The sequence below is a fragment of the Hippoglossus stenolepis genome, chromosome 20, assembly GCF_022539355.2.
Source record: "Hippoglossus stenolepis isolate QCI-W04-F060 chromosome 20, HSTE1.2, whole genome shotgun sequence".
NCBI lineage: Eukaryota > Metazoa > Chordata > Actinopteri > Pleuronectiformes > Pleuronectidae > Hippoglossus > Hippoglossus stenolepis.
The window spans coordinates 8,264,164-8,277,555 of record NC_061502.1 but is presented as its reverse complement, the minus strand read 5'-3'; the positions used below and the strand labels follow the sequence as shown (position 1 = coordinate 8,277,555).

General features: G+C 41.3%; 1 protein-coding gene across 2 annotated transcripts in view; it reads left to right on the top strand.

The window, feature by feature from the left end:
* LOC118099632 (MAM domain-containing glycosylphosphatidylinositol anchor protein 2) overlaps nucleotides 1-10,665 on the top strand; it is a 177,763-nt gene extending 167,098 nt beyond the window's left edge. For both annotated transcript variants that reach the window (XM_035144332.2, XM_035144330.2), the window contains exons 16-18: nucleotides 418-548; nucleotides 1,085-1,181; nucleotides 3,281-10,665. In XM_035144332.2, coding sequence (XP_035000223.1) covers nucleotides 418-548; nucleotides 1,085-1,181; nucleotides 3,281-3,369 — 317 coding nt within the window. In that variant the 3' untranslated portion in view covers nucleotides 3,370-10,665. The remainder of the gene's footprint in view (nucleotides 1-417; nucleotides 549-1,084; nucleotides 1,182-3,280) is intronic.
* The last annotated feature ends 2,727 nt before the right edge of the window (nucleotides 10,666-13,392 follow it).

Here is a 13,392-nt window from a genome sequence, read left to right as displayed (position 1 = left end):
TTTGCAGGAAGCTGTAGAGTAAACACTTCAGGGTTATTATCATACAGTACCTGTCAGCAGCCATACTGCAAGTGCGGTAGAATATGAACTGTAGTGTTTTGACCACACAACTCTGTTTCACTCGTGCACACAGACCAAACAATGCTGAAAGGTGGTGACAACAGGCTGGTTACCTGAAGTACTGTTGACCTACTTTAGCTGAAAAGCAGTGTGTTGTTGTTTAGAGCACGGTGGGGAGGAACGAGGGCGCCAGGTTTAAGGTAATTACCTCAGAAATAGTCTATAACGCACTACAGTACGCAATCGGTATCAAGGTTTCTCTAAAGGCTCGGTACAGGTCCATGTGACTGTGTGTACGTCTGTGTGTGTGTGTGTGTGTGTGTGTGTAACCTCTATGTTTCTCTTCTGTCCATGCAGGAACCCTGAACGCCTTCCTAAAGCAGAAGGGCCAAACGACCTCCGAGGGTCCCGTGTGGTTGCTAAGTGGTAACCAAGGTGACCGTTGGAAGCAGGCCAAAGTAAGCATCCACCCGACAGCGTCCTTCCAGGTGAGACCAATAAGCAGCATTCTTACTGTTGCCCTGTTATCTTCCTCTCTCTCTGGGTGTGTACGGTGAACCGTTAGTTTCCTCGGGGGTTGCGTGTTGATGTAGCGCTTCACAAATCCAAATGTAAGCAAAGAGGCGGACAGGATCCATGGCTATTGAGAAAGCAATATCACTCACACTTTGCCATCAGGAAGCCTAATCTCTGTGAGTAGCGGAAATAGAACTGCAATATTCTCCATCATTTTTACTGCTGCACTTGTGGAAAGTAATTATAGCCTCAGCTGCACTTGTGTGTATTTTTTGTTCCTGTTCCCACTCTCACTTCACCACAAGCTTTTTTACTTTTAAATCTTATGACATAAAAAACTGAAACAAACACTCACCACCTGCTGTTACTTTTTATAAGGGGCAATTTAGCTTAATTACACCGTGTGCTTACTTTTAGAGTTTGCCTTGCAGTGGCATTAATTTTCCTGTTTTTGTGCACGATCAAGGCCGTGCAGGAAAAAATAATATTGTTTTTTCTCTCTCTCCAGGTGGTCCTGGAAGGTGTCCGGGGACCGGGTATCGAAGGAGACATCGCCATCGATGACGTCACGCTGGAGGAAGGGGAGTGTCGAGACCCTCCGCCCAGTGAGTAGCACCACACGCCCACCTCCTCTGACCTCTCCTCGGACCCCTGCTCCACCTCGCTTGACGAGCTCCAGATTTACGAGAGGGGACGTAATCTAAGAGGGTGGCCGCCATTGAACCACCTTGTCGAGGGGGGGTTGTCATAGCGACAGTGTTGTAATCACATGAGTGATAGCCACGCCGGCTGAGTGGAGCACTGTAATTGCGCTGTAGGAACAAACAAAATGTAAAAAGAGACAACAGGACACAGCAAATTGCCGAAGCTGTTCCTGCGATTTATTTCATATTACATATGATTGGAGGAATATTATTTCCAGAAGCTTCTCAGACTTACACGTCCCTTTCACATAGCAGCGATGAAGCAGGGTAATCTTTTTCCATTTGTCATGACATTAGTGGGAAATAAGCAGGCATCTAGAAGAGACTCAGAGTCGGTTATCTAGCTCTGCAAGAGAAGAAGCTTTGTATTTATCCCAAGATTATTATTGTAGTTATTTCTCATCTGGATCATTGAGTCAAAGCAACAGCAGTAATTCATTGTAATGGGTGTAGTCGGAGGGAAAATTTGAGGAATATCTCTTGAAGGCTGAACTGACGGAGGATGTTATTCAAGAAGAATGATTCAGAGAAAGTGTTTTAGGATCTGGTCATACAGGTTACATTAAACTAAATGTTAATCTTCAGTTATTATTTATAAACAATAATATACAATCAAATATATGAGACAGATATCGTGCATTGTCTTCCTTCTGTAAATTCTGTAAATTTGTTTCAACAGTTTGCTTACTCACCCCCTCCCTGTGTTTACAAATTTGGTGTCCAAACATAATCTTATTTTTGACTTTTTCCTGGTGACAATAAATTCAGTCAATTACCAGCCGGTGCACAGGAACCTACGCTGTCCGATTCCTCGACGACACAGAACAGGCTGTTGTCACGACTTTCCAAGCTGAGGTGTTATTTCCTGTCAACTCTGCCACAGAGACATGACACACATTCAACGCTTGTGTCTGCTGATTGGCGATAAATATCTGTTCTCTCCATGGACTTTTTTTATTGTTTTTTTACCTGACATGTGAATATGTTGAGTCAAATAGCACTCTGACATCACAGGGTCCTTAAAGGAATAATTTGACATTTATGAAAACATTGATTTATAGGAAGATCAATATGGGTTGAAAGTGAACCTGGAGCTGGGAGGCACTTAGCTTAGCTCAGCATATAGACTGAAAACAGGGAGAAACATTAGCCTGGCTCTGCCGGTAAACACCTGAAGCAGAGGTTCCCAAAGTTTTGAGCACATGACCCCAAAAAGGATCATGCATATATATATATATAGATATTGATTTGATTTGAGTGAGTTCACAATAAAATTCACCAATGTGCACATGTTGCACACATGTTCCTGTGGTGCTGTAAACTGAGCTGCTGTAGCTGATGCTGTCACATGGAGTCAGAGAAACCAGTATTTCTTAATTTCTTAATTATTGTTGAAATATGCCCCTTAGAATTTTTTTTTAATTGGATTTGGTTTCTGAAAACCATCTTCCTCAATCCCCTGGGGCCTTCCAACCGCTGGTTTGGGATCTACTGCCCTAAAGCACACAAATTAACACTTTTAATTTAGTTTGTCGAGTTTTTACAGAAATGTGGCTTTAGGGGGTGTTTGTTTGCTGGAATATGTTTTTGTCTAGTACCAATGATTGACAAGCAACTAAAACAAACTTCCTACAGGCCAGTAAATCGTCGTATTAGGCCAAAAAAAAGTCTGGCTCAAAATCACCACGTAAAATCACAACTTGTCATTTATTCACCAGAGTTTCTGTTTTTCTACCAGAACCAGGCAAGCTGCTTCCCAAATGTTAGGCTTTATGCTAAGCTAAGCTAATCGGGAGCTGGCAAAATATTGAAGGATCAATCTTGGCAAGAAAGCGAATACATACATTTGCCACAATGGGGACTCTTTGTTCCAATGTACCTGGTTTGTTTATGTCCATTTGTTCTGTTTTTGTGTCTGGAAGCATTTTTGTGTTGTCGTTCTCTTTGGAGCGTTGATGAACAACAGATAACTTTCATATCTGCTCTTTTACCAATTTTAGATCTCAGCGCTGAGGCTCCGTCAACATCCTCCCATATATGGCTGCTATGCATCACCCTGGTGATGACCCTCCTCGAAGGTCAGAGGTGACCCTCCTCTCCGTCACCTCAGAGGCAAATATTCAGACCCACCGTCTGTGAGCTATCCTCGGCATCCAATCACCAAAGATTCATGCATCCTGAAAGCAGCAGGGGTCCTCTGACGGACCGCGGAGGGACCCAAATCAATAAAAGAGAAAAAAAATTGTGATGAAAACGTTACACAAAAATTAATAAAGAAGTTGCGCTAATTTTTTTAAAGAGACCTCTTTTACAGAAAACACTCCTCGGTGCAGGACTCGGGACGTCTTTACGAGCACAAAGACAGGCGGGCCGCGAGTGAAGCCTGGACTTTGGTGAAAGACTTCTCAAGCGTCGAGGGAGGACAGTTTGTAAAGCACAAGAACTATTTTATGAAGTCATGAAAATATCTTTGGAGGGAGGCGGAATATAGACTCTGCTGACTTTTTCAAATGGAAATAACATTTCCCTGCTTACGAATACACGGAGTCAGACCTTTCTCTGTGTATCTTTATCTTCATTTTCTTGCACCAGATGCCAATCCCCCCCGACACTTGTTTTTCACTCAAGCCCAGCCTCACATCACATCCTGGCATTTCCTTATCTGCTTGGTGCTGTACTGTAGATAAACAAGGACTCCGGCAACTTTTTAGTTCTGTCTGCTTACTCCCCCTGTAGCTGCCTATGTATCTTTTAACACTGTGCTCACGAGTCCAAGTGGCCAACCGACGGAATGGTGGCAGAACAATAAACGAAGGAAGAATCAGCGAAGGTGTAGACAGCTGGACTGGAGGGCAGAAGAAGGTTCGAGCTTGTGAGTTGAAATAAGAGGAAGGGGCGGAAAGAGGGGCGGAGGGAGGAAGAGGAGGAACAGGCAGAGAAAGGTCAGATTAGTCAGGCCTGACTCCGATATTCAGTCAGCGGTCCACCTGTGGAGCCGAAGCCACTTTACTTTCTGCCATGAAACAAAGTGCCTTCAGATTACAAACCGAATCGTGAGCCTGGGCGTTAACCAACATCGAACACATCTCTGTTCATGTTTCCTCTGATGGGCTATTTTCTACATGTTTCTTTTGCCCCACAAGTGCTGATGGGAGGACACACGCGTTCAGAGGGAATACGGGGGGGTCGCGCAACACCTGGATCTTACTGCTGACGATGGGACAGTTGCCAGTGTGTGTGTGTGTGTGTTTGTATGCGAGTGTGTGTCTGTGTGCGTGCATGCGCCCAAGCCTATGCCTACGCGTAGTTCAATGTGGGGGCAGCCGCCCGGGCGGTGCTGGCAGACCCCGAGCACAGGTTTGGAAACAGTTTGGATCAAAAGCAGCGGCAACGGTGAGAGTGAGGCCCTGGATCTTTTTTGCATAAGGATAGTTTAAGATCAGGCAGGAGGATAAAGACACTTTGTTGAATTAATTCCCAACTCTCTTCCCATAATTCTCCCTCTCTTTGTTTTTTTTGAACAAAAGAAAAGAACAACTGCTGAATAAAACATTGTGTTGTACAGGGAGGGGAGTAGGAACCTTTGGACTGCAGGCTCTGCATTAGGGGGATTGGCCTCGCCCCTGTGCTCCACCATTTATATGGAACAATATGAGAATAAAAGATAATAATGACCATAATAATAGTCATGATATTTTATTACTCTAGCGAGAATGTTTCTCTGCTTTTACACAAACTGTGAAGATTGACTGTGGAAGATCTACCTGAGACCATAACCTTAACCAGCGGGGTTTTTAAAAAATGTATTGTAAAAAAGAGAAAATAAGAAAATGAAAAATTCCGTTCATTGTTGGTTATGACAAATGTTTTGAGGACTTGTGTCTTGTTTCTTATTTTTTCCGTTGAAGATGACTTAACTTCCTTTCTCTTCTTGTTGTCTCCCTTTGCATTGCTGAAGTATCAAAGCCGATGGAAGCATAAGAACCAATTTGGTAACTGTATAACTTGTAAATGTTAAAGAAGCTCTATTCAAAGGTTTATGATAAATGTTTTATGTTGGAGTACAGGAAGCACAACAGTTCAAGGTCTCGACATATAAAATCCATTTCATATTTCTCCGCACATGCGTGACCTACTTTCACAACTTCAGGCTTCACCACACTTCGGAAACAAATCCACACTTAACGGCGAGTTGTTCCATTTGTTCCTCGTTAAATTCATATTTATAGTGCGACCACAATGCAAGGAGACACGAAGGGAAGCCAGTCAGTGGATGAGATCTTCATGAAACGTGACGGGGGGGGGGGGTTTAAAGGTTCATGGTGTTGTGGTTGCTCAGCGTATGTAGCCTCTTCAGTGGAAGCCTGGGTCGGTCCAAGTGGGTCACGTACATGTGTGAGCATAAAGCTGTGTACAAATAAGTGTGAAAAGAAACTGATACATGTAAAGAAGATAAATATGCGAAGCAAAACAGAGCAGAATGATGAACATTTCAGGGCATCCGTACCATAGCATTATGGTCTGTACGATATTATTACAGAGATGTTGGTATTATATGCTGTCCATTTCTCTTTTTCTTTTCTTTTATTAGATAATTTCAGACGTTTTCTTTTTTTTCATTTCCGTATTTTGATTTCCATGAGGCCCAGATCAAAATGAATGTAAATGGAGTTCTGGGGACAGTTGTTCTTTTTTTTCTTACGGTCTTACTAGATGTAATGTTTTACTAAAACATATGTTATTTTTGCGGGGATGTGCTTTCGATGATGAGAACTTTCAGACTCTCCCAGGCTGTTTCGGACACATCGAGAACCGGACGTCCATCCGACCCTTGACACAGACTTTGACACAACTTCCAAAAATAGAAGTTCAGATAAAATCATCCATTAGCTCTATCGCTATATCCTTCTGTAGTATAGTATGATTAAAAGTGCCAAAGTGCCCCGTGTAGTTGTCAGTGTTACTAAGTCTGGAGTTTCTGAAGACGGTTTTGGGAACTGTTTCTGTTACAGCCACCCTGAGCACTTGGTCTCTTATTCATGACGTGAGCAGAAAAGCAGCAGATGATATGATGAGAAATTTACTTTTAAACAAATTGTAAGAATTTACATGACATTAAAAAAAAGCTATGGTATTTGGTATTGTTGTCAGTGGTCTGAGGGAACACGGTTTCATTTTTCACATAACTGCCTTGTGTTTGATTCAGATTTATTAATCCCAGGGGAGTCATTCATTTCCACCGTTAGTAGAATTAGATGAAAACATCAGTACCGTCACATATCTGTCCATTAGTTAGCTAAGCTTATCTTAGGACAGTAAACTCTCAGCAGCTCCTTGACTGTTCACTAGTTAACACTTTATATATCTTTTGTTTAATCTGTGCAAAAACTAAAGACTAAAAACAAGTTTCATATTGGTTGTCACAAAACGATGTCAGGAAGTCACTGCTTGTGGCCAAGAAATAGTCGTGCAATAGTAACTAATGTGTGTAAAACCACAAATGGTTGTACATTTTTTGTACAAATTAAATAACTGAGATATATGATTTTTTCATTCTCCGTTAGCTGCATTGAGACTTCCTGCTAAGCCAGGCTAACTGGCTACTGGTAGATTCATATTAAATGTAAGGATATAAAAGATATTTGATCTTATTCTGGATAAGCCAGTTAATAAGTGTATGTCTCTAAATGTCAAACTACTCCCTTTTGCACTGAGCTAGAACCAGGAGGTGAGCTCGCTTGGCTCTTTTCAAAGTTCACAAAACATATTTCCCAGCACCTTTAAATCTCGATAATGAACAAGTATTTCAGAAAATATCAAACTATTGCTTTATAACAACGGAGTTTAAAAGTATGCAAAACTTCCCTTTCAATTAACATACTAAAAAGATCATTTTTTTGTAGGTCGTAATTATGTCGGTTTCCGAAAAGATGAAAGACCTCATCTCATCCTAACTTTGTGGTGTATTAAAAATGGGGTACATTCATACACATCTGCAAAATCTTCATCTGTGTGAAGGAAATATTGTCTCATTTTCCCAGAGTCGCAACTGAAATTAGACGGTGAAATGCATAATTATTTGTGTTGATGGTAAAACAGCTCCCACCGTATCGTTGAGTTAGGTTTCTGTCGTGTCAGCCTCTGCCCTGTAGTGCATACGAGGGACGTGAGCCCGGTGAGTGGCTTACACACTCTGCCCTGTTTATTGATAACAGTCTTCTAAGCTCCTTCGAAGTACAATTGGAGGGGATTAACAGTTTTTGAATATGTAAATGTGACAGTTTGCTTTCTCGCAGTGTTCGCTGTACTTCTGTAGCTGTGGAAGTAGCGTTTTGATTGGTTTAGGGCTGAATGTGCTCCGAATCTTTTTTTTCCAGACGTGAGGTTTTCCCCACCAGTACAGACAGTAAATAGCCGATCAGATGTTTCTTACAGCAGCCACAGAAAGTTTTACACGTGTAGGAGCATAAAACTTAAGTGCTCAAACCGATGTGGTGATAGTGCCATATTTTTTTATAGATGTTATAAAAAATAAAATGACCTTTTTTTCTGTTTTCCTCTTGTAGACCTTTCATGATAAAATAAAATGGCAAAATCTCTATTTATTATAGATTTTTTCTATAAATTGATAGTTTATTCTGTCAGTACTGCAATCCAGTACCACTGACTAGTCATAAACACTGCTTTGATTTAATACAGATTATTAAAGTATAAGAGCAGGCGGAGCATTGAGGTCATATCCACACTAAGTGGCTGCCTTACAACCACTGGCTTAAATAGCTGACTAATAAAGTCCAATTAGGGCTGGACTATATTTCCAAAAATGTTAGTGAGATACAATTTTCAGATTGTTCAATATCGATAATCATTACAATAAAAGTCAAATCTTTCCTTTTATTAAGAATTCATTATTTTCTCATATAGTGTAAAGACGGTTCCTGAGTGACGGTTGTGGTTTTAAACTCGTCTTTCTGAGGTCAATCTGTGTCATACCTCCTCACTGTGCTCACACAGAACATACACATTATATCCATATATACTTTGTTTTATTGCTATTGATGACAATTATATCACAATGATTATTGTTGTTGTTTTATCTGCCAGCCCTGCATCCAACCAGCAGAGCGTCGCTTTTATAACCAGATACTTCTCACTATAACTGCTGATACATTTTCTATAAATCCTCAATTCCTCAACATGCCTCAGACCAAACTATACAGATTTACTGTTGACGTCACGATTAATTTATCTATGTTTTCATTTGTGAAGTTGTACATTGTGATAAAGTTTTGATCCTATTATATTTATACCCTCATATGTGAGTAACTGTACACGAGGTGGACAAAGTTTCAGGTCATCTTCCAGTATGATGTAATCGGGTGAAACCAACAGAAAGTGCAGCCCTGAAAATTTCACTGGAATTATAAAAACACAAAAAAAGTAAAAAAGTAAAGCTGTGCTCTCAGCAAACACAGAACCTTAAGAAATATGGGGTTCGAGTTGGTAGTATCGCACTGCTATACATTTTAATGGTCCCAGTGTAAGCTAGAAATTGCCTTTTTTCCTTTGTAGCGCTGCTGAAAACAAACAACACAAATCAATCTTTATTGCATGGGAAGAGGCAATAACCATTTGGTGGATGGGAGGAGGGAGGCAGTATATGCTGGGCAGGGTACACAGACAGAGATGGTGTTTTCCTCTTTGAATGCAGTTTCACCTTGCAGCACTGAAAACATTTGACCTGCTTCCTTTGTGTCACGTAAATATTCACATTCATCAAACTGGAAAGAAAACAACAGCGTTGGATACTGTGAGGTCCTGGAACACTGAGGAAACAAACAAGGCCTCGTTTTCAATGCTGTTTCATATTAGATTCTGTTTTAAAAAAGCAAAAGATGATTTCCTTTGTGCATCGATAACTTCATGAATGAATTATGCGGTTGTGCATGAATGTACCCAGTGCTTACAATAACACCATTATAATGGAGGTGCTGAAGGATTTAAAGGCTGAGGTCTGTCGGAGTTAGTGCAGGCTGTAGATTGAACTTAATTAATGTAACATGCAATATGCCTGAACAATATTCCCACGTTCTTTCGTAAATTTGATGAAAAGTATCCCCGCGAGTACAAGCATGGCCAGTTGCTATTTGAGAAAGGAGAATTAAAATCAAAACATTGCCTCATTGTTGAAAAAGCAAGAAAGTGAAGCTCTGTTCAGTTGTGCAGCTGAACTCAAGCAGTTTCCAATTATATTTCATTGAACAGTGTTTTTAACGACGTTTAGCTGCAATCGTCACATTTTCGCATTTAACCGCTCGGTGCCGAGTGCTTCGGGGGTCTCTTAAAGGAACAGTCCCCACATTTCCTTCTGAGCGGATTTGTTCTCATTTTCTGTTCGACCTATGAGAAGGGCTTTGTCACATCGTGCCATTCATCACCCCCGCGAAAAAGAGAGAAGAAAACATTCATGATTGCAGCTGGTCGTCCTAATTACGACTATCCATACCCAGCTCTCTTGGTATCGATTCAGCTCAGACGGGCGCCCAACAGGCGGAGCAGCACTGTGGTTTGACCTGCGCTGGCAGAGCCGACAGTCAAAGAGACTTTGGCAGTTTAAATGTTGCTATAAAAGACTCAAACAGGGAAGAAAATGCCACCGTAAACGTGAAACTTAAATTGCGGTTTCTGAATATTTGGTGAATTTCTTTCACTCCCGCACAAAGGCTTGGCGCTGGTGAGTGACTTGTTGACAGGAGGCCGACTGCAGCCGCGCTAAAGACCAACAAAAAGGTAGACGTGCCCCAGAGATCTGGTTTTACACTGACAGAAGCCGTGTGATGCCAAGGCTGCTCCGCCTGACAACTTTATTAGAGGGGGGGGACTGCCACCTCCCTTGGTAACGGCCTCTTTCTGGTGTAGGAGTGAATCTCACCTCTTCTCGCTCGTCCGTCTGTCCTCACCTTCTCTCTCACCTGCTCTGATCAGGAGTCACAGGCCAGGCCGGAGCAACACGTACGCTCACACAGACTCCCCTTCTTTCCATGTCAGGTTAATAACCATCAGTGCATTTGAATGTTTGACCCCTGCACACACACACACACACACACACACACACACACACACATGCTCTTGTCCCCTGGAAATTACGAGATTGGCTGCTGTCATACGGAGGTCGTGGAGGAGGCTGTGTTTCAGTGATGTTATCTATCTTGTTCTGTGCTGACAACCTGTAACGATGATGACCTGTCACTCTTCTCTGTTTTCTGCTCTATATTTATATAAAGTATGATCAGGCTTCTTTTTTCACTGTATTTCTTTGAATTTGTCACCCATTTTTTGTGCCATACCTGCAACTAATGAAAAAATAAAGAAAAGGAATATTTTACTCGAGTGTCAAATACATTCTCCGCTGTGCACTATCAGTCTCCAGCGTAATAAAGACTAGAAAAGGATAGAATGGAATACCACATCCTGTATTATGTGCTTAGTGCTGAAACACAAAGCCTCTCCTTGTTTCTCTTGGCTCGCTTGTACTTGACACCTCTGTCCCCGCAGTTTTTCAAAGGGAAATCCAAGTTATTCCCACAGTGACCACCCATCTCCCGCTCAAAGGGCCGGAAACAAAAGCTTTTGTGTTGTGCAAATTGTTCCTTTGACGGTGCTCCCCAGATTGTGCTTCTTCTGAGGAGCGAGCAGGTTTTGCTTTCCTCTCTGAGCTGAGAGCGTCTGAGTGATTGTGGCGAGTAAAAGGACATCTGAGGGAAAGACAATGGTGTGTTCAGTGACTTGAAAGTCATCCAAAGGTTAGCCAGCAGGGGCCTCTCGACTGAGGGAAGCTCACACACTGCCAGAGCTGAAGTTACTGTACACGGCCGGAGCCCTTCATCTCTCTGACCGGCTGCACACACGATAAAACTACCTCAACTTTTTGAAAATGGTATTTTGATATAAATACAATGTCAGAGAGATGCCACGTTGCATTGTTGCCAATGTCTTCACTCTTTTCCACTGACCAACAGGTGGCGGTAATTTGTCCTTAAACACACTAACCCGCCAACAAGGACTGAAGAAGACTGCACCCTGGTGCGAATGATGGAAACATTGCAGGTGTCAAACTCTGTTATTGTAAATTGTGTTGTCTTGTTCAACTCTCAGCAGGAAAGCAACAACCCATATCTTAAAATATTCATTTCTGCAAGTATTGAACTAGAACCAGGACATATTTGGTAGCTAGCCTGTATAACAGTGGAGTTTACAGTATAACTTCCTGTCAAACCACAGATTGTAATTATCACATTTCAGTGTACACATCCTACACCATATACAGTATATAAAGATGGACGACATGACAGCTCCCCAAAAGTGAAGCCAAAGTGCATTAATCGCCACCTGGTGGCTGGCTGTAGTATAGGTCATAAACACCGCCTCCTCAATGTTGCTAGAGGAACTAAAAAGTTAAAATACTTGTCAAATACAATTTTTTTAACAGATGGTTTCAATTTAGGAAGTTCTTATCACAGTTTTAATTTTTCTGGTACGTTTGGTTTTAATTAATTATTTAATGCTATAAAATACGGGTGAAATGTTATGATCTCAAAACCGCTTCTGCACAGACTCTGACTTCATTTCTGGTTAGTGGGAGGAAGTGGAGACGCGTTGTCCATCTTTATAAAGAGACTATGATAAAGATTCAACAATCTCTATGCTAAGCTACGCTAATCAGGTCCTGGCTATTAACACACAAACTAATTCTTAGCAAGAATACAAACAAGCATTGTTTGTATTTTATTAAGGCTTATATATTATTCAGATTTCACAGTTGTTTAAAGACCAGGCTGATATTTGTTGTTCATACAACACTGTCAGATATAATAATGCACGTCAGGATGATCTGTTTACACTGTTTTGGCTTCTCCTACACAATGAGGCCTCCCTTTAGGGGCTAAGGGGCTCTCCACCATATATAAGTATATCACCGAGGCCAAACTGCGGCCATCTTCCTTAAAGGCAAGTGGATGTATTTTGTCTCCTGGAGTAGAATTTGCCAGTTGTGTTATTCTCCAGCTCTGTGCCCTGAGGGAATCAGGGAGAGTTTTTTTATTTCTTTATTTCTTATTGTTTTATGAAATGCAGATTTCATGGTCAGACTCCCCTCAGCCCCGGGGCTTTCCTAAGGCTGCCCACCGATTCAGAGAGCGCTGTGAGGCTGAGTGTGAGTTTGTGTGGAATATGTAGGTACGACACATATGTGTGCGTGGGTCCAGTATCCACACATGACAAAACACTGAGTTTGTCTCAACACTAACTTGCAGTGTCAATGTGTCTTTCCCCCCCACGGGGCTTTTGTGGGATTGTGTAGCTCTGTGGGAAATCAGAAGCATATACACGTCATATTGTGTTGCTCTTTACTCTCAGGTTTGTTTTGCTCTGCTTTGCAACAGTAGCAATGATTTCAGCATCTTCAGTTACATGGAGTGCTTTGTTTGCCTGCACATCAGGACTGGTTCATTCACACAGCGTCTAGGCAGTAGGATGCAGAATGTCGGAAGGCGCCAGAAGAAGGAGCTTGATTTTATTAGGCCTGTTTTTTACAGCATTATCAACAAAAACAGCTTTTTCATTACAACAACATTAAAAACACTACACCCCCTGAACTGTGAGGATGTAACACTGGGTGACTAATGACTAACGCTAGTTAGGATCAGCTGGAAAGACATTTCAATTAATATTAGCTTGAATTATTTCATCATGAAAAGTCTCCTGGTGAACAAGAGCGAAAAGGAAAAGAGGAAGAGGCAGAAAAAAACCAATGATTTGTGGGTTTAGATTTGTTTTCTTATGTTAACATTATATATCATATCCCTCAAGCCAATGCTATTGATAGAGATGCTTCAATAATTATATATAACAAATAAAAGTCCTAAATTAAGTAGTCGACATAAGTGTCAGTATATGATGGAGATGATGAGATTTCGAGAATAATGTCATAATATTACAAGAATCTAGTGATAATTGAGAAGACAGTCAAAACATTTTAAGAATAAAGACATAATTTAAATAATAACAATTTTATATCCTTCTTGATCCAAAACTTTGAACCAATCTTATTATT